General features: G+C 54.7%; 1 protein-coding gene across 1 annotated transcript in view; it reads left to right on the top strand.

Annotated features, from left to right (window-relative positions):
- The window catches only part of RIPOR3 (RIPOR family member 3), a 61,762-nt gene extending 39,767 nt beyond the window's left edge, over positions 1–21,995 (top strand). The window contains 21 exon segments of the mRNA XM_006921911.3: positions 2,509–2,655; positions 3,804–3,882; positions 6,460–6,483; positions 6,845–6,898; positions 7,527–7,676; positions 7,858–7,921; positions 8,269–8,312; positions 8,466–8,591; positions 8,676–8,821; positions 9,482–9,611; positions 10,689–11,264; positions 13,854–13,984; positions 14,931–15,054; positions 15,690–15,825; positions 16,387–16,473; positions 16,476–16,541; positions 16,749–16,910; positions 17,402–17,607; positions 18,712–18,795; positions 20,314–20,404; positions 20,860–21,995. Coding sequence (XP_006921973.2) covers positions 2,509–2,655; positions 3,804–3,882; positions 6,460–6,483; positions 6,845–6,898; positions 7,527–7,676; positions 7,858–7,921; positions 8,269–8,312; positions 8,466–8,591; positions 8,676–8,821; positions 9,482–9,611; positions 10,689–11,264; positions 13,854–13,984; positions 14,931–15,054; positions 15,690–15,825; positions 16,387–16,473; positions 16,476–16,541; positions 16,749–16,910; positions 17,402–17,607; positions 18,712–18,795; positions 20,314–20,404; positions 20,860–20,963 — 2,731 coding nt within the window. The 3' untranslated portion in view covers positions 20,964–21,995.
- The last annotated feature ends 1,372 nt before the right edge of the window (positions 21,996–23,367 follow it).

Here is a 23,367-nt window from a genome sequence, read left to right as displayed (position 1 = left end):
ACCTCTAGGGCTGGGATTTGACCAGGGTAGCTGACCTGGAGCTTGTGCCGAGGCCCCTGAGGGTCCAGGGTGGGGTTCCAGAGCCTTCCTTGCTGCAGTGTCTTCTGGGACCAGTTCTCGGCGTGCCTGGGCAGGGCCCGGGGTCTGTATTTCTTGGTTTGCAATGTGACCGTGTAGGGTGATGGGGAACCATGAGTCTTGGGGCTTGGTCCTCATCAGCAGGGGTGGCTAGGACGGCTGCTCTCTGTTGAGTCAAGAGCAGGTGTCTGCATCTGCACATGGAATGTGCAGCATCTGGCTGGACTGGAAATACAGCTTGGCGGCTTGCTAGGCCTCTGGGGGACCAGGGCAATGTGGTGGCCCAGTGACCCTGGCGAAGGATCTGGAGCTGTGTCCCGCTTGCCCCCTGCCTGGCTCTCCAGACCACAGTCCACCCCCTCCCTGTGGACTGTGAGCCCTCGAGGGTGGGACCCTGGCCCCTCGGCGTTCATCACAGCACCTGACCCAGGAAAGCCCTGCTCTGAGTGTTCGAACGAATGAATGAATCCTATGCCCATGACTTTGGACCTAAAAAGTATAGCAGACTATGAAGAGCTCCCAGGAAGATGTGGAGCTGGGCACCTAGCAACAGGACGTCTCCTGAGTGATGACTCCCATGCCCCGGACCAGGAGCATCGCCAGTACTTGGCAACACATTAAAATGCAAGTCCTCAGGCCCTGCCCCAGACTCTTAAATTTGAAACTCCAGTGGGGTGGAGGTGGGGGCCAGCCATCTGGGTCTAATCACCTCCAGGTGATTCTGAGGGCCTTGAGAACACTGCGCCTCTCCCCCCGCTGCGTGGCAAAGACTCGAGCCTGAGGATCTGCATACATCTGGGTTCGGTCCCACCTCTGTCACCTACATGATCTGGGGCAAGTCACTTATCTGAGACTCAGTTTCCCTCCCTTGCGATGGGGTTAAAATTAATACCTGCCTCCTGGGCGGTTGTGAAAGTCGATATTTGTAGAGGTGAAGCTGCTTTGACAAAGAAATCCCCCCAAATACTGAGACTTCAATAAGATTGGTTGGTCCTTCCCATCATGTAACAGTGTTGAGCCAACAGATGGCCTGCTCCACAGCTGTTCTGTCTTCCATGTGGCTCAGCCGTCCCCATGGGGGCCCTAGTGTACCTGGTTGAAGCCGACTCCTCGGGGTACCTGAGGAAGATGAGGAGGGAGGGGGAGAAGGCGGAGAGGAAGGCTGGCCGCTCCTCTTTAAGAAATCGACCCAGGAGTTAGTTTTAAGTGTCGTTTCTGCCCTCGTTCTGTGTGATGAGGCCTCATCTGGTGTAGGGGCATCCAGGAAACAGTGTCTTTAGAGGGATAGGATGGACTTAAACACACCTGGCAGCGGCATCAGCCAACTCTGGTCTCAAGCTTAGTGGACAAAGCACAGGATCATAAGATGCTAGAAGAGGCTTAGATGCCAATGAAAGCATTTCTGTGCCTTAATGAGGCCACCCTGACCACTACGATCAGTCCTGAAATGCCTGCATATCTGTAAAGGGCTGAGAGACACAGCTGTCACTGCTGGGGTATCCGGTCCGCGCTCCCAACTCCAACTAGGCTTCAGCAAAAAAGAGAACCAACTAGCTCATGTATCTGAAAGTCCATGGACAGGGCTAGCTTCAGGCATAGCTGGATCCAGGAACGCATTGCCGTATGCATGTGCTCTGGCTCCATCTGCTTCTCTCTGTGCTGGCTCCATCTTCCCTACGTGGTGGCAACAGAGGAGGCTGGAAGTTCCAGGTGTGTTTTCCCCTAGATTAGCATGCTGTCAAGGATCCTTCTCACTCCTGTGAATTTGGAACTAAACTCCTGAGTTACTGGCCAGACTTGGTTCCCATGCCTCTCCCTGGGCCACGGGATTGGAATATATTGACTAACCCAGACCCGGGACATGGGTTGGCCTCAGAATGCCCATGTACGTGTGTGCATTACATGTGTGTGCATGTGTTTATGTATATTGATTCATCAGGCCACCTCCTTCCAAACCATTTATATAAAAAGCAGGGCTGGGGAGGTTCTCCAGAGCAACACTGAGCTATTAGCAGAGGGAGGTGGATGAATGCTGGGCAGGCAAAGCCAACATGTGCCCATCCCATAGGTACACCACAGAACTATGATTTGGCCTCCCACGTTGCTTTGCCTGCACAGACGAAGCAGGCTGAACAAAAAGTATTGGTCTTTGGGCTGCTCGATTATATTTCTCACTGTAAGTTAATTTTTCATATCAGGTTATTATTAGTAGTAGTAGTATTCTTTGAATGCTCAAATCCCAGCCCTTGCTTTGCAGAGAAGAAAACTGAGGCCCAGAGAATCTTGGCGACTTTCTTGAGACCACACAGCTTGGTAGTGATCGGGTGGGGCTCAGCCAGGTCCCCTGACTGCCTGTCTGCCCCTGAGAAGGGTTTTGTCAGACCCATACCCTAACCTTCCCCCGCTCCCCCACCCCATCCCTTCTCACAGAAAATCCATCCAAAGGAACTCGGTGAGGTCTCGAATGCCTGCAAAATCCTCCAAGATGTATGGCACGCTGCGGAAGGGGTCTGTCTGCCCAGACCCAAAGACGCAGCAAGTGAAGAAGATCTTCGAAGCACTGAAGAGAGGCCTCAAGTAAGGATGGGCTGTTTGCAGCCTTTACAAAGTATAGTCTTTGGCCCGGTTGGGTCTTGTCTGTACGAGGCCACAGAGGGAGCTCCTGCTTATTCACTTGTGGGGAGCAACTTGTCCAGGATCCCATCGCCAGAAGGCAGGGGGCGGGGCACCTGGGCCAAAGCTGACCTGTCCTTCTGTCTGCTCTGGGCTCAGATAAATGCCACATCTCCTCACCCACTTCCCACCACCCAGGGGGCATCCTTTGCCCTCCTCCCATGATGCCCCTCGTGCTGGTGTAGAGTAGGAGCCGGGGGTGTGTGCCTGGAGTGGGGGGGCCTGTCTCCAAGGCGCTCATCCCCCAGGACAGCTTCTGGTGATTCCCATAAGGACCGCATGTTCGAGACTCGTCTGAGGTCAAAAGCGTCCACTTCTTTCTGGGAGCACAGCCCCTGAGTGAGCAGTGCCTGGTAGTAGGTGGTATACATGCGCCCAGAGAGGGTGAGTCACCTTCCTGGGGTGACCCAGCAAATCGACGATGAAGCCCCACACAGGCCTCCAAGTCCAGATCTCAGGTTTACTGTCCAATCCAACATGAAATGTCCCCTCCTGGCCCACAGCTTTTTCTATGCTTTCCAGAATGGGTTTTCCTGGCTTTTCTCTGGTCCTTGGCTCCAGGCATTCAGACAGCAGGACGGTCGCCCTCATCCATAGGGGCATGTGCTCTCGCTGACCTCCCCAGGGGCTGGGGTGATGATATTGGCCTCCGGAGGCCACTGCCTGGCTTTGGACCTGGATTCAGCCTCTTACCTGCTGAGTGCACTGGGTTACTTGCCTTCTTCTAGGGCCAGTTTGCCCATCTCTAAATGGGTTTAATAATAGTTTGTGGGGCTGATGGAGGAATTAACAGAGAGATTCCTCATTCTGCACAGCACTGAGCTCATGGCCCACAGTGTGTGGGATCTGGAGGCTGAGCAGATAGGCCAGGCTCCTGGGGGAGAATGGCTGTGCCCTCTGCCCTCTGCCCTCTGCCCTCTGAGCCTGCTGAGAACCACGGCTGCCCTCCCTGGGCAGCTCTGGCTGCCTGCACGCCGCAGCAGTGACCACCAGCCTGTTCCTCTTCCTGTCGTTGCTCCTTTTCAAACCCCTTTCCCTCGTTCTCCTCACAGGGAGTCTCTGTGTGCCCAGCAGGCCGAGCTGGATTACCTGTCAGGGCGCCACAAGGATACCCACAGGAATTCCAGGCTGGTGAGACCCTTCCCTAGACGCGTCCCACCCAAGCTGCCTCGGCTGGGGTTCAAAGATGGACCCTTCCTCACCCCCGTGCCCGCCCCACGGGTGCAAATCTCAGCCTCAGAACTCAGAGGCTTAGGATACGGACTTGCTTCAGTTGGGGATAAATTTAACCTCACGGGCTGTGGAAAGCCTCCCGCCCCACGATACAGAGTTCCCACGTCTGAGGGCTCACCTCCATTCTCTTCGGTTCTAGAAGGAACCGTGAGGCGGGGGGGTATGTAGAGGTACGTGTGTTATACGGCCCTGTTTTACAGACCTTGGCCGTCCTGGCGCCCTGCGGTCGGGTGGCTCATGGGATGGGTCGGGCATCGAAGCCAGGTGTGTGGCCCAGGTGCGTGTCACCCGATGGTCCGCGGCATCTTGAGGGCAGTGTCTTGGAGGCTGCCCTGGGGCCTCCTGTCTATCTCAAGACTCATGTGCTCTGGGTTTTGCCACTCCCTTAGGAAAGCCAGATAGAGGGGGAAAAAAAAAAAAAAAGGCCCAAACCAAACCAAGACAACAAACAAACAAAACACACACACACATGAAAACAAACAAAACCAAACAAAACCGAAAAACCAAGACCAAAAACAAACAAAAAGTAGGCTACCCAGTTAAATTGGATTTTCAGGTAAACAACAATTTTTCATTTTTCAGTGTAAGAAAGTCTCATGCAATCTTTGGAACAGGCTTATACTAACAGAAATTATGTATCATTGGTTGGAAGCGCAACCGGGCATCCTGGATTCTCCGCTGGGCGCTGGGCGGGACCTCCTCCCCGAGGTGGGGAAGCCCCTCCTCCTGGTCTGGAGTCCCCAGGCTCTCTCCCCTCCCCCGCCCACCTACCTACCCTCCAGGGGATGAGAAACAAAGGACAGGAGGCCTTACAGTCTGTGGGCTCCTACCAGCCAGCTTGTTTCTAGCGACCCTCCTCCTACATGTAAAGAAGACAGGGAGGGGGAAGCGAATCTTTCTATCAAAACAGCAGCTGGCTACCTCTGTACCCTGGCTCCAGTGGAGAGGACCTGGGGTGGGGGATCTGCTGGGTGGGAGATGCAGGACCTCCAGCCTCACGCATGTGCCAGATGCTTTGGGGAGGGAAGGGCAGGCGGCTCAGGCAGGCCTTGCCCTTGGTGGGTGGGCGGGCCACGCAGACGGGAGGGAGGCGGTGTTGCCAAGAGCCCACCCCCAGTTCCCAGCCCTTCCCATCCTCCTCCCCGCCCCGTGTTCTCAGGTCTCCCGGCGGCTCTCTCCCTCTCTCTTTCCATTCTAGAAAGTACTCTAAGGCAGACGAGTGTACAAAGGTCCATACGTTTCAGCTGCTCCTGTTTCGTACATGGGTCCACTGAGGCCAGGCCCAGGGCGGTGACTGCACTGGGGGCCACACAGCAGGGTGGCCGATGTGGGGTCCTGCCTCCCTGACAACTGCTGGTTCTTGGTTTTCGAGAAGTCGCTGTGCGGTTACTTTTCTTTCCAAAGGCTTGGGAACTTTCCTAATTCTTTATTTCTCACAGGGAGCTTTAATTTCGTAATCCCACACATAAAATTCCGCATAAATGCATACATGGGAAAACAGAATTCTGGGGGTTTGATCCATCTTTCCTTTTTGCTTGACACCCCTTCCCTTGCCCCCACTCCCCACTCCCACCTTCTCTGTCCCACCTTGTTTAACCCTAAGGACAATCTAGCATTTATCTTTCCATGTTTTTCCCCCTGATCCCATAACTATGTAAACATACATACAAGTACCTGTAGAAGGTTTTGGTCAACAGCTGTCTTAAAAACGAAGTCACGTCTTGCTTTCTCTCCCTAGTGGATCTCCAATCCTGTGGAAATTTCTCCAGGCTCAGATGCAGTGATTCTAATCCATGTGGGCAAACCAAGGCCCCTTTTGGAAATACAGTTTATCCACACGCGGCCACACCCACCATTCTCATATTGTCTGTGGCCACTTTCCTGCCACCACGGCAGAAGCCATGTGGTCCGCAAAGCCTGAAATATTTACTGTCTGGACCTTGATACACAGACTTCCCTGCCCTGACAATAGATTACTTTCATCCTGGCCCCTGGCGTGGATGGACCGGGTCTGGATTTGCCATTTCTGGAGCCTGAACTCCTGGGTGTTGCTGGTTGCCTCTCCCCGCTCTCAGTCCTTCTGGTCATGGCCGAAGTCACTCCTTAAACAATCAAATCACAGCGTTCCCCATTTTGTTGAGTGCTTACCGTGTCCTTTACTCTTCATGGCAACTCTATGGGGTAGATGCTAAGGCTATCCCCTTTTACAAGAGGGAATGGAGGCTCAGAGAGGTTGAGTGGCTTGCCTGGGACACACGGCTGGGAAACAGAGCCCAAACTAGAACTGCCTAGAACGGCCTCACTCAAAGTGCATGTGTGTATCACGTCTCCTCCTTGGCCGGGCCCACAGGCTCAGAGGTTGGGGGTGCTGCTGGCCTTTCATCCTCTGAGCTCAGGTGCCCTAGGATGTAGGCTTATGTGTCTTGGAGGAGCATCCGGAGCCCTGACACCTACCCCCACTTCCCTCCCCCACAGGCTTTCTATTACGACCTGGACAAGGTGAGTGAAACTTCCTCTGTCTGCAGGTGTTGAGAAAGTGGGCGGCGGCTGGGCCTGGCTGGGTGAGAATAACTCTTTTGCTCCCAGTGCACCCTCTGGCTGTCCTATAAAAGAAATACCTGGGTTCCTCCCAAAACTGAGGCTCCCAAGGTGTGGCTGGAGGGAGTCGGAGCCCAGTCCACTAAATCTGTCCTGCTCACTGCTGGCCAAAGCCACCCGCCCTCCAGAGGGAACCTGCAATTTCCCTCAAGGGTGGTGAGGGGCTGGCCTGGCTTTGAGCCTAGTTCCGTGTTAGGACCTTGAGGAGGGTGGCAGGAGCTGGAGGTGACTTTTAAAGCATCTTCTGTTTTTCTGGGAGAAGCAAACGCGCTTTGTGGAAAGGCACATTCGGAAGATGGAATTTCACATCAGCAAGGTCAGCTTGGTTCCTGTGGTGTCTGGGGTGGGGGCGGGGTAGTGTCTTTCCTTGCTGGGCTGCTGCTGGATTAGCTGGAGCCAGGACACCTCCTCTGAGTAGGGGGAGGGTGTCTGGGTGCTGAGTGGCTGGAGGAAGTCAAGAAGGAGCAGGAACTGCAGGGGAGACTGGGCTCATGGGAAGCTTGAGAGCAACCACCCAGTTGTAGACATGGGAGAGTAGAGGCCCAGAGAGGGACAAGCATTGGCCCAAGGTTGCACAGCAAATCCTTTAGGCTTTGAAGTCTGCAAACTCTTACTCCCCCACAGTCCAGTGGGTGGGCAGGATAACACGAGCCCACCTCCCCTGCTCACAGCTGAAAACTCAGGCAGGGAGAGGGGATGTGATACATTTTCATTGTGCCCTGACCGGCTGCCAGCCGCTGCCAGGAGCTGGGGATACAGACGGAGTGGATGAGACACATGTAGTTCCTGCCCCCGTGTTCTGCGGGGACCGTTGAACCGCTGTCAGGGGCTGGGCTGGGGACGTGAGCTCAGGGGTGGCCTTTCCCAGAGGGTGAGCATGGCAGGCCGGTCTGGGGCCTTGTCCCTCAGCATGGGCAACACCCACCTTCCTGTGTGCCCGGCAGGTGGACGAACTCTACGAGGGCTACTGCATCCAGTGCCGCCTGCGTGATGGTGCCTCCAACATGCAGCGGGCCTTCTCCAAGTGCCCACCCAGCCGCGCCTCCAGGGAGAGCCTGCAGGAGCTGGGCCGCAGCCTGCAGGAGTGCACCGAGGTGGGCCGGCTGTGGGGGCATGGGAGGGCAGCGGGGGCCCGGGCCCAGCTTTGGGGGGTTTCCCCGGACGCTGAGGAAACACCTCTCTGTCCATGGGCCTCTCCTTGGTAGGGTCTGTGTGTGTCCCCTGTGGCCTAGCCTGGGGGGGCAGCGCTGAGCTGCCCTATGTGGGGTTTTGCAGGACATGTGGCTCATCGAGGGAGCCCTGGAGGTCCACCTGGGCGAGTTCCACGTCAGGATGAAAGGTAGCAGGGCTGAGAGTGGGTAGGCAGGAGCCCGTTTGGGTGGGGTGTCTGGCCTTCCTGGGGGCCCTAGGACTTCTGCTGGCCGGGGAGGTGTCAGAATCCAGGGATCCAGCCCTGGGTTTGCACTCTGTGATATGTGACTTTGGGCAAGCCCTGCCCCCTCTCTGAGCTGGATGTGAAGGCCCAGGCCTGTCCACTGCCTGTCATGATGGCTTGTCCCTCCCTCCCTGAGGCTGATCCCCACACCAGGGTGTGAGGTCTCCGGGTAAAGACTGCGGCCCATGGGGCGGGGAGGGGCGGGGGAGGGGCGGAGGAGGGTGGAGAGAATTGCCTGTCCTGTGTTCCAGGCTTGGTGGGCTACGCACGCCTCTGCCCGGGAGACCAGTATGAGGTATGTCCACTCTCCACTGGTAGTTGTCAGGGCTCCCCGCCATGCCTCTGGGGGTCCAGGGTCCCAGCAACAGTGAGGGCCCTGGGGCAGGTGGCAAGGGCGGGTGCCCACTTGGGGCAGCTGAACCCACCCCTTCTTGGGCCTCACCCACAGGTGCTCATGCGCCTGGGCCGCCAGCGCTGGAAGCTGAAGGGCCGGATCGAGTCCGATGACAGCCAGACCTGGGACGAGGAGGAGAAGGCCTTCATCCCCACCCTGCACGAGAACTTCGAGATCAAAGTGGGTGGGGCCTAGGGGTAGGGCCAGGGCGCCCAGGCGTTCAGCTCAGACGCCACCTACAACTCCCCCCACCTCGCCCGCCAGGTGACAGAGCTAAGAGGCCTGAGCTCGCTGGCCGTAGGCACAGTGACGTGTGACATCACCGACTTCTTCACGACGCGGCCGCATGTCATCGTGGTGGACATCACAGAGCTGGGCACCATCAAGCTGCAGCTGGAAGTGCTGTGGAAGTGAGTAGGGGCCAGCCTCCCTCCGGGCCCTGAGGCTCCTCCTCCCGGTAAGCTCCGAATTCCCATCTGGCGGGACTCCCTCCCCGAGAGCTGGAGGGGCCTCGCTGGCTCCCCCTCGTGGCCCGATCGTGCCCTAGCATCTACTTGTGGGCATTTCTGTTGCTTGTAGTGCCTGAGTCACAGGACCCCCGTGGTCCCGCTGGGCCTCAAGCCCCGCCTTTGTGCAAATGAGAGCGAGCAGGTTTCTGCAAAGCAGGGAGGGTTTACCCAGACCCACCTGCGCCAGGGGCTGGGTCGGCGAGGCCCAGAGTCCCCAGCCTTACCTGGGACTGGGACTGACACAGAAGCCCTAGAGTGGCGCCCTTTACAGATGAGGAATCTGAGATGGGTGGTGACGATGCTTACCCAGGAAATGGCAGCACTGCGTGTCCACCGCTGGTCTGCTGAGCTTCTCAAAGGGCCCTCTAAAGGGGGGGTGTCGTTCATATCTATGGCGACCAGTCGCTGCTTCTTGCCATCTGAAGACCCTCAGCGTGGTGGGCCTCAGAGAGACGTTTCTGAGAGGGTCGAGAATGTGGCCCTAAAGTCCCTGGGCTGCGCTCGAATGCCCTCCCGGGCACCGATGACAGAAACATCCTGGCCTTCTGTTCTCTTGTCCAGCCCGTTTGACACTGAGATCTTCCTGGTGTCACCCAGTCCCACGGTCAAGTTCTCTGTGGGCAGCAGGAAGGGCTCCTTGTACAACTGGACACCCCCGAGCACCCCCAGCTTCCGGGAGAGGTACTACCTGGTGAGTGGGCCAGGAACGCTGTGGTCATGCTGGGATGGTGGGTGCGGTGGTGAGTAGGCGCCAGCATGTGGGACTAGGCCGATCAGCCTGGCACCTCCAGATGCACCAAGCTTTGGGTTCGGCCTCCTTCGTTTTCGGTTATCCTGGGTGTTTTATCCTGGGTGCCAGACTCTCCATTCTGGAGGCCTCCATTCTGGTCAGTTCTCCTATATGCCTGGAATGGGGTCTTCTCGATGGTTCTATCACCCCAGCTGTGGCCTTGGCCTCCAACTTATTTGTTCTGAACTGTAATGATTCCAGGAGGTAATACCTTGAGATCGTGTGCAGTAAAACATCTCTTTCTTGTGACCTCCAGGGATCTGGGTCCCCTCCTTAGCGCCATCGTCAACTTGTCCATATCCCTCGAGAGATTCTCTATGTCACCTGGGAGCAAATGCATCTTCTGCTCCATCTTTTACCCCATAGCAGCCTTTTTAACCTAGTGATGCATTTGGAGACTGGAGGCGTGAGGGATAAATGAGGTAGGACTCGAAGGCCCTTAGAACAAGGAACGTAAATGCCAAGTGCTTAATTCACCGACGAGCTGCTCTTGCTTCTATATAATAAGCACGCACTGTGTATTGTATGTCAGGTCCTTCCTTCATTCATTCACTTCACTCATTCAAAACTATGTGCCAGGCTCTTCTCTAGGCCAGGTGAGGACTGTGCCCTCCAGGAGCACTGCCTCCCCGAGGGGTAGAAGGACAAAGGGAGAATAAAGCAGCACATTCTCAGGCCGAGAGCACAGTCAGTGCAAAGGCCCTGAGGTGAGAACGTGTACACGAGCCTGGAGGATGTGAGAAACAGCAAGGAGGCCCCGCCGGGGCTGGAAAGGAGTGAGTTAGAGGGGAGACAGGGAACAAGGACAGAGAGGTTACAGAGAGGTCCTATCAGCACCTCCGAGTCACCTTGGTGGACCTCAGTCATCCCAAGAACGTGGGTTCGCAGAGCAGGTGTCTATGGGGGGATGCCCCTCTGGGAGCCCCTCTGTGCTTCCTGGGGTGGCCAGTGAGGTTGGTCCTGTGTCCTCTTCTCCAGTCTGTCCTGCAGCAACCAGCACAGCAGACCTTGCCGCTGGGTGGGCCAAGGGCCACGTCCATCCTCAGCTACCTGTCTGACAGCGACCTTCGGAGCCCAGGCCTGTGGAGCCGGAGTCAGGAGCTGCCTGAGATGGACTCCTTCAGCTCTGAGGACCCCCGAGACACCGAGACCAGTACCTCGGCATCCACCTTGGACGTGGGGTTCCTGCCCTTGGCCATCGGCCCCAATGCCTCCATTGAAGAGGAGGCTCAGGAGGACCCCCCATCCCCGGGCCTCCTGCCAGAGATGGCCCACCTGGCAGGAGGTTCATTCGTGGAGCGGCCTGGCTGGAGAAATCGGGGAGTAGAGATCCCTAACCTGCCCCGGGGCTCCACATTCCACAACCGTACGATGCCAGGTGGCCAGTGTAAAGGCCGTGATGAAGGAGAAACCGGGCATGGAGTGGACGAGCCGGGGGTGACCCTCGAGAGGCCCCTGCGGGAGGTCCTGGACTTACTGAGGTGCACAGACCCCTCCCAGCCCCGGCTCCGGGAGCTGGAGTACCAGGTCCTCAGCTTCAGGGACCGGCTGAAGGTAGGTTCGCTCTCCGCTGGGCTACAGCCCCGCTTTGCCAGTGGCGGGGGCCGCAGGCCGCCAGCCTGGGCCGGCGGTCTCGCCTCACTCCAGCATCACCCGGGTCGGCCATGTCCCCTCTCTGGGCCTCAGTTTGCTCATCTGTCAAGTGGGAATAACGAAAGCCCTCATTGGGCTGGGAGGAGGCGTGGAAGAGGAAGTTGGGGCTCAGAGTGGAGAACTTGCTCCACGTCCAGTCAGAACCGGCCCCATCTTGAAATTTCTGGCCCAAGCAGCTGAGGCTGTTGGCTCAGCATTAAAATCCCAAACCTGGGGTGTTCTCAGGGTCCAAGCTGGCACCCTCACACAGCCACACATCACACCCCGAAACTTCTCGACAGGGCCCAGGTGGCTCTCAGAGGTGCCGGCATGGGGGAGGTTATCCTATTTTTTGTTTATTTACATAATTTAAATGTATATCAAATAAAATGTAGGACACCAGCACCTACTAATACATCAATTAATTTATGAAACCACTGTCTTTTGCGTAGGGCACTTGACGCTGAAATAGCTTAACAGCTCCCTGCAAAATAACTCTTCCCACCCTCTTCCCACCCTCTTCCCACCCTCATTCCTAACATTATAGATCAGCACAGGTGAAAGTTGGATTTTCATTTTCTATCCAGTAACTTAAAAAAAAGTTCACTACTTATCACTGCTATGATCTTTCAAAAGGACCTGCCTGAAAATTTCAAGAAAAAAATTTAAGAAACGATCACCTTTTTTATATTTTTAACAGCGTTTTCATGTAGAACATTTTGAGTCAGCATGCCTGCAGCTTCTGTCACATATCTGTAATTTGAAAAATTATACCCACTTTACACAAAAATCTTAAAATAATTAGGCGATGAGGCAATAATCTAAAACACCTTCGAGGAACGTTTTTGGCAAACCAAGTTAGAATAAAATGATTACAGGCTATGGTTTTTAGGTGGACTTTTTAGAGAGAAATTATACATACATGTATATGTTTACAAATGCGTATATTTACATGTAGACAGTCAGTTCTCGTTATTCATAGATTCTGTTTTAGCAAATTCATCTACTTGCTCAAATTTGTCTGTAACCCCCAAACCAGTACTCATGACGCTTTCACAGTCATTTGTGGGCAGCTGCAGAATAGCGGAAAATTTGAGTCACCTGACACGCACGTTCCTGGCCGAAGGTGAACAAGGTGACGCTCTACCTTCCTGTTTCGGTTCTCATACTGTACTCAGGTGTCCTTTGCGTGGTCTATTCAGTGCTATGTTTTTCACATTTTTGTACTTGTTTTCTGTGATTTGGCTGTTTTAAATGGCCTCCAAGCACAGGGCCGAAGTGCCGGCTGGTGCTGCTGAGTGCAGGAAGGCAATGGTGATGAACCTCACGGAGATAAGCTCCGTTCAGGCCTGAGTTAAATGCTGTTGGTCTTGAGGTCAGGGTTGAGGAATGTATGTGAAATCAACGATGTATGTGAAATAAGGTGTCTTCAAACAGCACACACATAAAACAAGGTTACATTTTGGCCAGTTGATGAAAATGTGACCAGAGGCTTGCAGCTTCTGCATTGCTCCCTGGAACAATGGTTCCGTACTCACAAATTTAGTGACAGATTTAGTGATCACGGCAACTTTATATACTACTACGAATGAGATCGACATGCGTATATACACACACACTTTTTTTTTTACTATCAAGAAAGGAAACCTCTGCAACTAGCCTTATTAGTCTCTTTCTCTTTGGGCTCAACTTTTCAGAGCCTGGGTCTGGTTCGTAAGGCAGCGTCTGCTCGGGCTGTGTCGCGTGTGTGACGAGGCCCGGGCTGGCTGGGCCTGGGGATGGGTGCCAGCCCTGGAGTGTCACCACATAGAGGCACAAGACCGAAATCTCCAGCAGCAGATTTCTAGGAAGGAAGGAACCTGCCATTGGGAGGCTCTCAGGACTTGGTGGTGGCCGAAGCAGTGGCTCCAACACCACCTCCGCCCCCACCCCTCCCAATCTCTCTTCCTTCCACGTGTCCCTGGGAGAAGCAACACCTGGAATCCAGAGGCTCACCTTGCAGCTTTGAGCCTCCTGAAGAGGTGTTGGGCCTGACCCACATCATATTTTAAAAATAACTTGGCATTAGTTGTCAGTATTTAAAAGCTGGGCATCTTCCCATGAAAACCTAGGTTCCCAGCCTGTTTGAGAAAATTGAGCAATCCGGCAACACTGGCCCCAAGTTCCCAAGTGAGGGGGTCAGCTGGAGCAGCAGCTTGCCATCCTGAGGGAGGGCACCTGCCCTCCTGCTTTTCTCGGTCACCACCCCACCCACCACACACACACCCCGACCGCTCACTCCCTCCTGTCACTTACCCCGTCCCTGTGGGTGTCTGTGACCCGGTGAGGCTTTTCAGATCGGTCTCCCCTGAGCTTTTGCACCGTACCTCGTTACTGGACATTTAGGAGGGAACTTGAGGAGTGCCCACCCCGACTTTGGGGACTGCAGTCACACTGAGGGACACTACTAAGGGGGGGGTGCTGGGCGGCGTGAGTGGGGCCGGCTGCCCTCAGGCCTTGCTCGGTCCACAGCCCTGCGGAGGCCGCCGGGAGCACAGCTCGGCCGAGAGCCTGATGGACTGCATCCTGGAGAGCTTCGCCTTCCTCAACGCCGACCTCGCCCCACACGAGCTGTCCCTCTTTGGGGGTTCCCGGGGTCCCCGGTGAGTGCACCCCCTCCCAGCGCTGACCGGGTGACCAGCTTTAGCTCCATGCTTCCCGTCGGCCTCCCACTGCCTGATTGGTATTTATTTTGATGATCTATTGCGTCCCCAACCTCCCGTTCCCACGTGCGCACCGTCCGGCGCAGAGCATGTCCTCAGCGACCACGGAGTGAGTGAGATTCGCTCAGCCTGGCCCTGAGGTTTTCACTCCAACCAATGGACTTTTTTCTTTAATCTTAAAAAATAACGGCGGAAGACGCAGCAGGGCCTCCGACCGCGACCTAAGCAACGAGCACAGAGACTGTGCCCCCATCGTCCCCTCTCACCCACGACACCACCTTCCTTCTTGGTCAAGCAGCCTCAGCTGGCCTGCTCACGGGCCATGAGCGCTTCCTGTACCCAAAGCTCAGCGGCACTGACGAGAATCAACAGTGGGAATTTCTCCTCCTCTTCTCCCTGACAGTGGCAGGGTGTGGCCCTTCCACCTGCCGTGATGGTGTCACTTCGCCCTTCCCCAGGCCGCAGGTCCACGCCCGCCACGGAGAGGACACGGTGCTAGGCCCACGGCCGGCCGTGTTTCACTTACCCCTCACTGCCCTGAGCTGGGGGCTCCCGTCCCCACTTTACAGCTGAGTCAACTAAGGCAGGGGAGGCAGACTCGCCCGGTGTCGCAGAGCTAGGGCTTCGTCTGAACCCCAGGCTGCTGACCAGACCACGCACCCTGAGGGTGCCCTGGCCTCCCCAGGCCCTGGGCCCATGCCCCCCACGCCTGTTTTAAGTCATTGCTGCCTTTTGCTGCTTTTGCTTTTCTCTTAGTTTTTTTCCTCAGTTGAACTCCATCTCCTTAGGACCTGGAGTGGGCCTCCCTGACCGGAGCTCTTCAGGGAGGGAGGGTGTCCCCTGCCTCAATCAGAATGGTCACCCGATTCTTCTCAACCCAACCCAGAAACGACAGGACCCCGCCCCCACTGCCGTCGCTGAGAGGGTCATCCAGGGAGCTCACGGCCGGCGCCCCCGAGCTGGACATTCTGCTCACGGTCCACCTCCAAGTCTGCAAAGCTCTGCTGCAGGTGGCTGAGGGACCCAGTGGAGAGTGGAGAGAGAGGGCTGGCTGGGGGGCCTGGGGCGGTGGCTGGGAGTTCTCTCTGCAAATGGCTGATCTTGAAGGTGGCAAGGAGCATGGTGCAGAGACCCTGGGAGCCAATGAGATTGAGGAGGCCCCCCTGCAGAAGGTTCGGGCCAGGCCTGGATGAAGTGCCATGTGGTTCTTGTGCCCCCCATGCCCTGAATCAATAGCCACGACTCTTTCATTTGCAGATGCCAGACTCCCAACTGGCTCGCCTGCAGGGAAAATTTATTGGCTCACAGAATTGACAGGCCCAGAGGTGGGCTTCAGGCCCAGCTGGAGCCAGGGTTTCAAATGTCATCGTGACTGGGCCTCTCCCTCTCTCAGCTCTGCTTTCCTGTGTGGGTTGGCTTCACTCTCAGGCAGGCTGGTCCCTTCTGGTGGCAAAGGTGGCCCCTGGCAGCTCCAGCCCGTATCCTATCGTCTCAGCCACCTTGATGAAGGGGGGATCTCAGGTGACAGTCAGGGAGCTGCCACGGGGGTAGAAAGTGCAGGCGGGGGCATGGCTGAGCCAGCTGGCCGATGCCGTGTCAGACGCCATGTCCGCGCTAACCCAGAGCGCTGTGGGCATCTTCCCAGAAGCTGGCCTCTCCCAATTTGTCGAGGATGGTCCAGGAGTGCCTCCTGGAAGAAGCTGCGCAGCAAAAGCAGGTTCTGGAGACGCTTTCCATGCTCGATTTTGAGAAGGTCAGCCAGGCAGCGTCCATTGAAGAGAGTAAGTAATTAATTGTCTGCCACCGCGGGTTGCTCATGTGACTGGCATGGATGGAGTGATGGGCTTTGAAGTGCAGGGGAGCCTTGTTTCTCTTCCCACGTCCAAGGTTAACTGGAGCCCAGGGGTGCGAGTAGGGGTGGGGGTGGGGGGAGGACGGGGAGGGAGGCGGCACAGCCTTGGAGTGAGCAGCACATGCTGTGTGACTCTGGGCAAATGATTCACCTCTCTGAGCCTCAGCTTCCTCATCTGTATAATGGGGAGGCCGCTGGGTAGCGTTCAATGACGTAACCCCCTGAAACACTCTGGGCACGCAGCATGCCCTCGAGTATACAGCAGCCGTGACCCCCTCCTGTTCCGGTCCCCCCTAAGGAGAGGCGGTGACAGGAGCTGCCCCAGGTCGTCGTGAGGGATGTGGGTGGTGGCCGAGACTGCTTGTCCTTTATGTGTCACGCTGGGGTGGGAAAAGGACGCTGCATGTCGCCCCCCCAGCTCTCCGACCTCAAGTCCCAGTGGAGGGAACCCTCTGGGCCGCCAGTCGGGTCTCTGAGCCTGGGCTTTCAGTCATTCCGCAGGCCGCGCGGAGGAAGGGCTGCCTGAAGCTGTGGAGCGGGTGCACGGCGGCCGGCGGGGTCCTGGCCTGCTCCGCCACCTGGACCAGCTCAAAAAGACGGTCCTGCATCGAGTCAGGGGGAAGTACCCGGGACAGCTGGAAATAGGTAGTTTCCCCCTGCCTGCCCCACGAGAGGTGCTGTGCTGAGCCTCTGGGGCCTCCGGTGTTGTCACAGTGGGGCTCACTTGAGCCCTAGCGTCACCTCTGCAAGTGTCTTCAAGGCACCGAATGGAGGCCGGTTTGTCAGCATGACTACGAGCTCCCGGGGGTGGCGTCTCGGTCTCCCTCACGGCCTTCTCCTGTGCTTTGCCAGCATGCCGCAGGCTCCTGGAGCAGGTGGTCAGCTGCGGCGGGCTGCTCCCTGGAGCTGAGCTGCTGGAAGAACAGACTGTCACCTGGTTCCAGTTTCATAGCTACCTGCAGAGACACAGTGTCTCGGACCTGGAGAAACACTTTGCCCAGCTCACCAAGGAAGGTAGGGGCTGGGGAGGGCAGCAGGCGGCCTCAAAGCCACACAGCAGCAAAGGCGCTTCCGTCCATGGACCCCTCTGTCCCCATGCTTGGAAGCCAGCTTCTCAAAACCAGAGTTCCCTCCAGTCGGGCTTTGGGAAGCCCGACTTACACTCCTCCATGTAGTGAGATGAGGTCCTGGGGAAGGTGGCTTTACTCAGCACCGGATGGGGCAGAGCTGGTGTGACGGTGAGGCTTGCCTGGCCGGAGCCCCTGAAGAATGGGCTGGGGTTTTATTAATTTTCAGGGTGTATTTGATTCCTTTGCTAGAAGGCCATCCTGGAGACTCCAGGAGGCCCCTCCGCCAGCAATCCAGACTGGGCCTTGGTAATCACGTGAGCTTGCTCCGGGGTTTACTTCTCCATGGCTAATGGCAGTGGCCAGACAGACCCGCAGCTGTACGGCCCGGCTGTGATCGGTAGGGCACCCTTGGCCCACTTCTTCTGTCTCTCCTAGTAACACTCGTGGAGGAGCTGAAGTGCACGGGGCAGGCCAAGACGATCCGGAAGCTGCAGGGGAAGAAGCAGCTGGGCCAGCTCCAGCCCCTGCCCCAGACATTAAGGGCCTGGGCGCTGCTCCAGCTGGACGGGCCCCCCAGGGTGTGCAGGGCAGCCAGTGCTGGCCTGGCCAGCGCAGCCAAGAACAAGAGCTTTCGGGAAAAGGTACGGTGTGAGGAGGCTGCGGAGGCAGGCCCGGGCCAGCCGGCCCGCAGCTTTGTATGCTGGGGGGAGGTGGAGGGAGCAGACTTTCTCTCTCGGAAAAGCGCAAAGGCCTGAGTGACTGGGGCCTGCTTTCCCTGCAAGGTATTTGGACTTAGGGCTCATGGAAACATGAACATGGCTCTCCTAACGCCATCACCATTGGAAGCACCAGCCCTGGGGCGGGGGGGGGCGGGGGCGGGATCTGAGTGGCCGGGCCATCACCTGAGGAACCCACAGAACCCCATGCCACAAACTTACCTCACTCATCTCAGTGTTTCTGAAGCAACATATCTATTTGGTCTCTGAGATGTCATTTGCATGTAGAATGTTTCTTAGAATTCTGGTCATTTACTTGCAATTTGTATGTGTGGCTGGTCGGTTCACTGCGTCCAGTCCATTTTTAAATCGAGAAATTGGACTCCTCTGCCTCTTAGGTTTCTGGACCTGTGACTATTCTAGATTTAAGGAACCAGCCCCAGGCAACGCTGGGGTCTTGCTAGTCTCTTGGGCTCGCCTGAGAGCCAGGCATGTCCCCACATGCTCACTACAATTTTGTGAGCAAGTGCCAGCTTTATCTTCCAGCTGAAGTGGCTTGACCATGGAGGGGGGCGGGGTTAGAGCTGTGACTGGAAGCAGGTGACAAGGGGAGAGAGATGCTTTTCCCCCTCTCCTGAGGCAGCAGGCTTGCCACTGCCAGCCTACGAGGACAGCTCCCTGTGCATTGTTTTGTTGTCCCCGCTGGGTATCTGATTTCTCTGATTCAACACTTTCACTAGATAACAGTTTTAGAATGCATTTCATACACATTTAAATTTAAACAAAAAGAGTTTTCTTCATTTGATTACCACCAGCCCGGGGGCCAGCATTTTAAGAGGTAAAGTCAATATTGTAGTATTCACCTCCGGACTGTGCGCCCGGCCCAAAGATTAATGGATCGTGGCCTGATTTTTTAGAGAAAGCTAAGAAGGGCTCGACTTACTGTCAGCCGTTGGAGGATCGGCCGTGGGCGCCGCGGACTTTGCTTTTGGCGCCTCCCGCTTTATTCACAGCAGCCTTGTTTCCCAGGCTTTGCTCTTCTACACCAATGCCCTGACCGGGAACGACGCGAAACTCCAGCAAGCCGCGTGCGTGGCGCTGAAGCACCTCAGGGTGAGTTTGACCTGTGTCCGCTGGTGACGAAGAGGCTTCCTTGTGGTTAATGTGAAAGCTAGTTCATTTCAAAATGATTCCACTGGGACCAAAAAAAGTAAATCACTGCCAGATAAAAAGCAGCCGAAGAGCTGGTTTTAGAGGAGCGGGCGTCAGCTCCACTGGCGGAGACCCTCGACAAGTGAGCATTTGCTCTGGCTCTGCGTGAAGCAGCAGGTGGCCCGAGGGACTCAATTCTTGAGCTCAGATTATATGCTCTAATGTCAATCGAAAAATTTATGAAAGCACAACAAACTCGTAGGAAAAAAGTGTAATCAAAAACAGACTCACAAATATAGTGGACAATTTGGTGACGGATAGAGGGGAGCGGGGTTGGGGGGCTGGGAGAATGGGGTGAAGGGTTAAAGAAGTACAAATTAGCAGTTGATAGACAGTCACAGGGATGGGGAGCACGGCAGAGGGGATGCAGTCAGCATTAATGTGATGGCTAAGTGGAGGGCCAGGGGAGGGAGGGAGCAATTGGGGGCATTGTTTTATGAACAATATAGGTATCTAACCAATGCACTGTGTATACTTGCAACTAATTTAAATAAATTTAAAAACCAAAAAAAAAAGAGTGTAAAATATAGAAGCTTAAGTTATGTCATCCTAATACTTAGTGGAAGCTACTGACATTTTGGTGTATTTGTGGGTGGGTGTGACCATGTTAAATTGTTGATAATATTAAATATAGTTTAAAACCAGTAAACAAAATAAGAACATTCTGTGTTAGACTGGAAGCGTTTTTGGAATTCTTTAGGGTCTACCAGATGTACCTTAACTTAACCTTCTCCCCTACTCTCATATTGTAGAAAATTTGGGTTCATCATCATCCACTTTTTTATTATAATGTCATTATGAGCATAATTGCGCATAAAGCTTTAACCTCACTTGCATTTAGAATTCCCATTTTAAAAAATTGCCAATTTACTAGATGAATAGTCCAATAGATTAAACTCACTTACGCCATTAATTCTGGGATGAATCGACAGGAAATTCTAGGACCATATGGTTATAATCAGATAACCAGGATGAGGGGAAGGGTGCCCAGTGGAGGGAGCTGAAGTACGCTCTGGTCCTTGGCCCTGGAGAGCAGCCTGGGGATCGGGGTACCTGAACTTGGCCCTGACAGCTGCTCCCCCAGTCTAACCTGGAGGGGAGTGTTTGAGAGCAGGGAGGAGGTAGGAAGGTCCACAGGGAAGCAGGTCTCATTTTCAAGACGGGTCTTTCAGAAGTTGTCCATCCGTCAGTGCTAACGGCCTGGCTCACTGGCAGGTGTCAGGATTGAAAAGATGAGATGTTTCCAGTGGTGCTTCTGATAACCTGAGGCCACATGAGAAACCTGGAAGCCTTCAGCAAAGGGCGGGGTCAGACCCCATAGACCGTGCCAGGGCCGGTCCTGCAGGGCAAATAAAAGTGGATTCTACCTGCTACTTAAAATGTTCTCTAAAGGGCCCTCTTTCCCCCGACCTCAAACAGGGCATCGAAAGCATTGATCAGATTGCCAGCTTGTGCCAATCCGACCTGGAGACTGTGCGCGCAGCGGCTCGGGAGGCCACGCTGTCATTTGGTAAAGAGCAGCGTCAAACGTCACGTGCAGTGCGGTGGGGTTCTCGGGTCCTTAGACTGTGCTAGCGTGGCCTCAGCCAGCTCTCTAAAGACACAAAATAGCACACGAGTCGGGCACTGCTAGCGACCCACTTAACTGTACTCAGCTAAGGCAGGTTTCCTTTGTGGCTGAGGTGGTAAGAAATGCTTTATTTCCTAATTCAGTTTACGTTCCTGGGGAATGAAAGCAGATGCAAGGTACGTGATTAAAGTTCAGTAGACCCTGTCTTGGACACCAGAGCAAGGAACTGGGTCCATGAGAGGCGGCCAGTGAGCTCCCCAAATGCTCTCGCCCCTGCCCATTAGAGCAGCACCTGAGACCCAGGCAACAGTGAATGCTAAGGTCCCCCTGGCCTGCCAGAGTAGGAAACACTGAGGCAGGGGACAACACAGCGACAAATCACTTTCACGTTTCAGGTGAAAAAGGACGCTTCGCCTTTGAGAAGATGGACAAATTTTGCTCAGAACAAAGAGAAGATGACTTTTGCCAGGAGGCAGATGTTGAAATCACAGTATTTTAAAGAGCCTCAGTGGATGAGCTAAATCTGACATCTTTGTTTTTGCTGCTGCCCAGTCTCGACACAGGACCTGAGCTTTGGGTGGGGGCATGCTGTGTGCTCCCAGAAGTGTGAGCTGGCCAGAGCTGCTCCCTGAGTCTTGGGACCAGTTGCAAAGCCCTAGGTCACAAGTGGGACTTTTGTACAGGAGCAGAACAAGGCAAGGCATGGCACTTCGGAGGCTGCACAGCTTCAGTCAGCCTCTGGCTTTGAGACTGTCTGACCTGGGATGCAGCAGAGCTGGGTCAGCATCAGTCGGCCACGCTTCGAAGGGGTCGAGGCCAGCAGGTTGAGGCTTGGAATGAGACTCCAAGATGAACATGCTGAACTTGAGGTCTCCCTGCAGGTCAGCTGGCGCGGCATTTCTGGTTTGGCTGAGGAAGCCAGCAGGCCGGTGAACGGTCAAGGCATTTCAACTGCAGCGAGCTGTCACTTGGGTGGGCTGGGGAAGATGGGAAGGTACAGAGCAAGGGTTTCTATAACTCACTCTTAACCCGAGCCGTGGCCTGCTGCCTGTGGACCTTATTTTATGTTCACTGTGTTCGACAGCACAAAGGAGAAGCCTTGAGTGTCATGTGAGTAAAAGCATTCACTTGGAGCTCACGAAACGGAGTCCAACTTTTGAAGCAAGAGAACTTAGAGTCCACTAAATGAATTGCTTCAGAAGCCATAAGCTGGTGTGAAGAAAGATTTTACTGAAGAGAATGTTGCTTTAGAGAAAGAAAATTAGTGTCTTATTTAAGTTTATTAAAAAAACTCAAACATATCCTGCGCTGTTTGTTAATAACGTCACAATAACACGGGGCTCGAATGTGGCTATCGACCGACAGTGGCATTGGAGGGCTTCGTAACTTAAACATTCTCACTTAGACTTCCTGTATATATTTTGTGCTTTTCAGTTTAACTTAGTATTTATTTGCCTTGTTTCTATGTTCAATTTTCTGAAATTTCAATTAAAAAATGGTTTGCATTGGTGTTTCGCTTCACCTGAAAAAAGTCGACAGTGGTAGTTTCCTCAAACATCCTGCTGGGGAAGAAAGTTGCCCCTCCTGTCCCTTAACACTCTCTCTCCAATGTGACACCGTGAGGCGGCTTCTCCCACAGGAGTTGGCTTCAGGGACTCACGTGCTTTCCGAAGGCTCTCTGGGGACCCCCTGCTAGCCGCGCGATGATGGCCCACGTCTGGTCTTTAGCCCCACTGGATTTCTGCTCCAAAGTTACAAATTTGGTTTTCCGTTTATTCCCCCACACTGCTCTTCTACCTCTTCACCAAAGCTTAGATGCCATTTTTTGTATGTGAAACGAAGACTGAAGTGACAGAAGGCAGGACGCCATCCAGGTCCCCGCAGTCCTCCACACGTGTTGAGTGGTCACCTGACCATGACTGTTTCTCAGTTCCACAGATCCTGCCAGGAGGCCGAAACTAAGCGGTTTACCCTACAGCCAGCTTTGAAAGTCATAAAACCTTGAAAGACTTAAGGGCATTCTTTGTACACTTTCTGCAACATCTTTGCAAGTCTGAAATTATTTTAAAACAAAAAGTCAAAAACAATGACTTTAGGGGGAGACTTTCGTTTTGCACAGGCAAGGCTATGCAAATTTTGTATATATTATTTCCATGTCAATTCTACATCAAATGTGGACCGCATGGAGGAACTGAGATGTAACAACCACTGTGTCTTACAGGAAGTTGGCTAAGGCAAGGGCCCCTGAACCCCAGGCTGTGGACCGGAACCAGTCCGTGGCCTGTCAGGAACCGGGCCACACAGCAGGAGCTGAGGCGGCAGGTGAGCGAAGCGTCATCTGCATTGACAGCCGCCCCCCAGTGCCTGCATCACCACCTCAGCTTCACCTCAGATCGTCAGGCACTAGATTCTCATAGACACACCGGTCCCTGGTGCCAACAAGCTTGGGGACCACTGGGCTAAGGGACACGTTCTTGAGGTCTGAACGGTTCTTCGAATATGTTCCAAAGGCGGGTTCTATCGCTCCTGAAGGAAATGCGCTGATGCCTGATATGCTAAATAAACCCCCAGAAGGGAAAATGCCCTGAGCCCAAAGGCACTTGCACCCCTGGGAGGCACTTGTGATAACCCAGAACCCCGCTCGACCGACGCCATCTGCTTCGCCGTCGGTGGCGTTGGAAAGCGACAGGAGCCGTGCATCCTGGTTTAGGCCCATTAAGTGAAGAAATGGGAAGCATTCCAAATCCACGTTTCTTAGAAAAAAAATTTTTATTGTTGCAACTAAAATGCAAACCCATCATTTATATGGCAAGTTGGAAAAACTGTACAGTTTGACAGTTCTGTGAGGTCACAGAAGACCCTGAGACGTGCCCCCCGCCCCACCCCATCATGCATCCACGTAT

This window comes from Pteropus alecto, unplaced genomic scaffold, assembly GCF_000325575.1.
Source record: "Pteropus alecto unplaced genomic scaffold, ASM32557v1 scaffold45, whole genome shotgun sequence".
NCBI classification, from domain to species: domain Eukaryota; kingdom Metazoa; phylum Chordata; class Mammalia; order Chiroptera; family Pteropodidae; genus Pteropus; species Pteropus alecto.
This window is presented reverse-complemented; position numbering and strand designations above follow the sequence as displayed.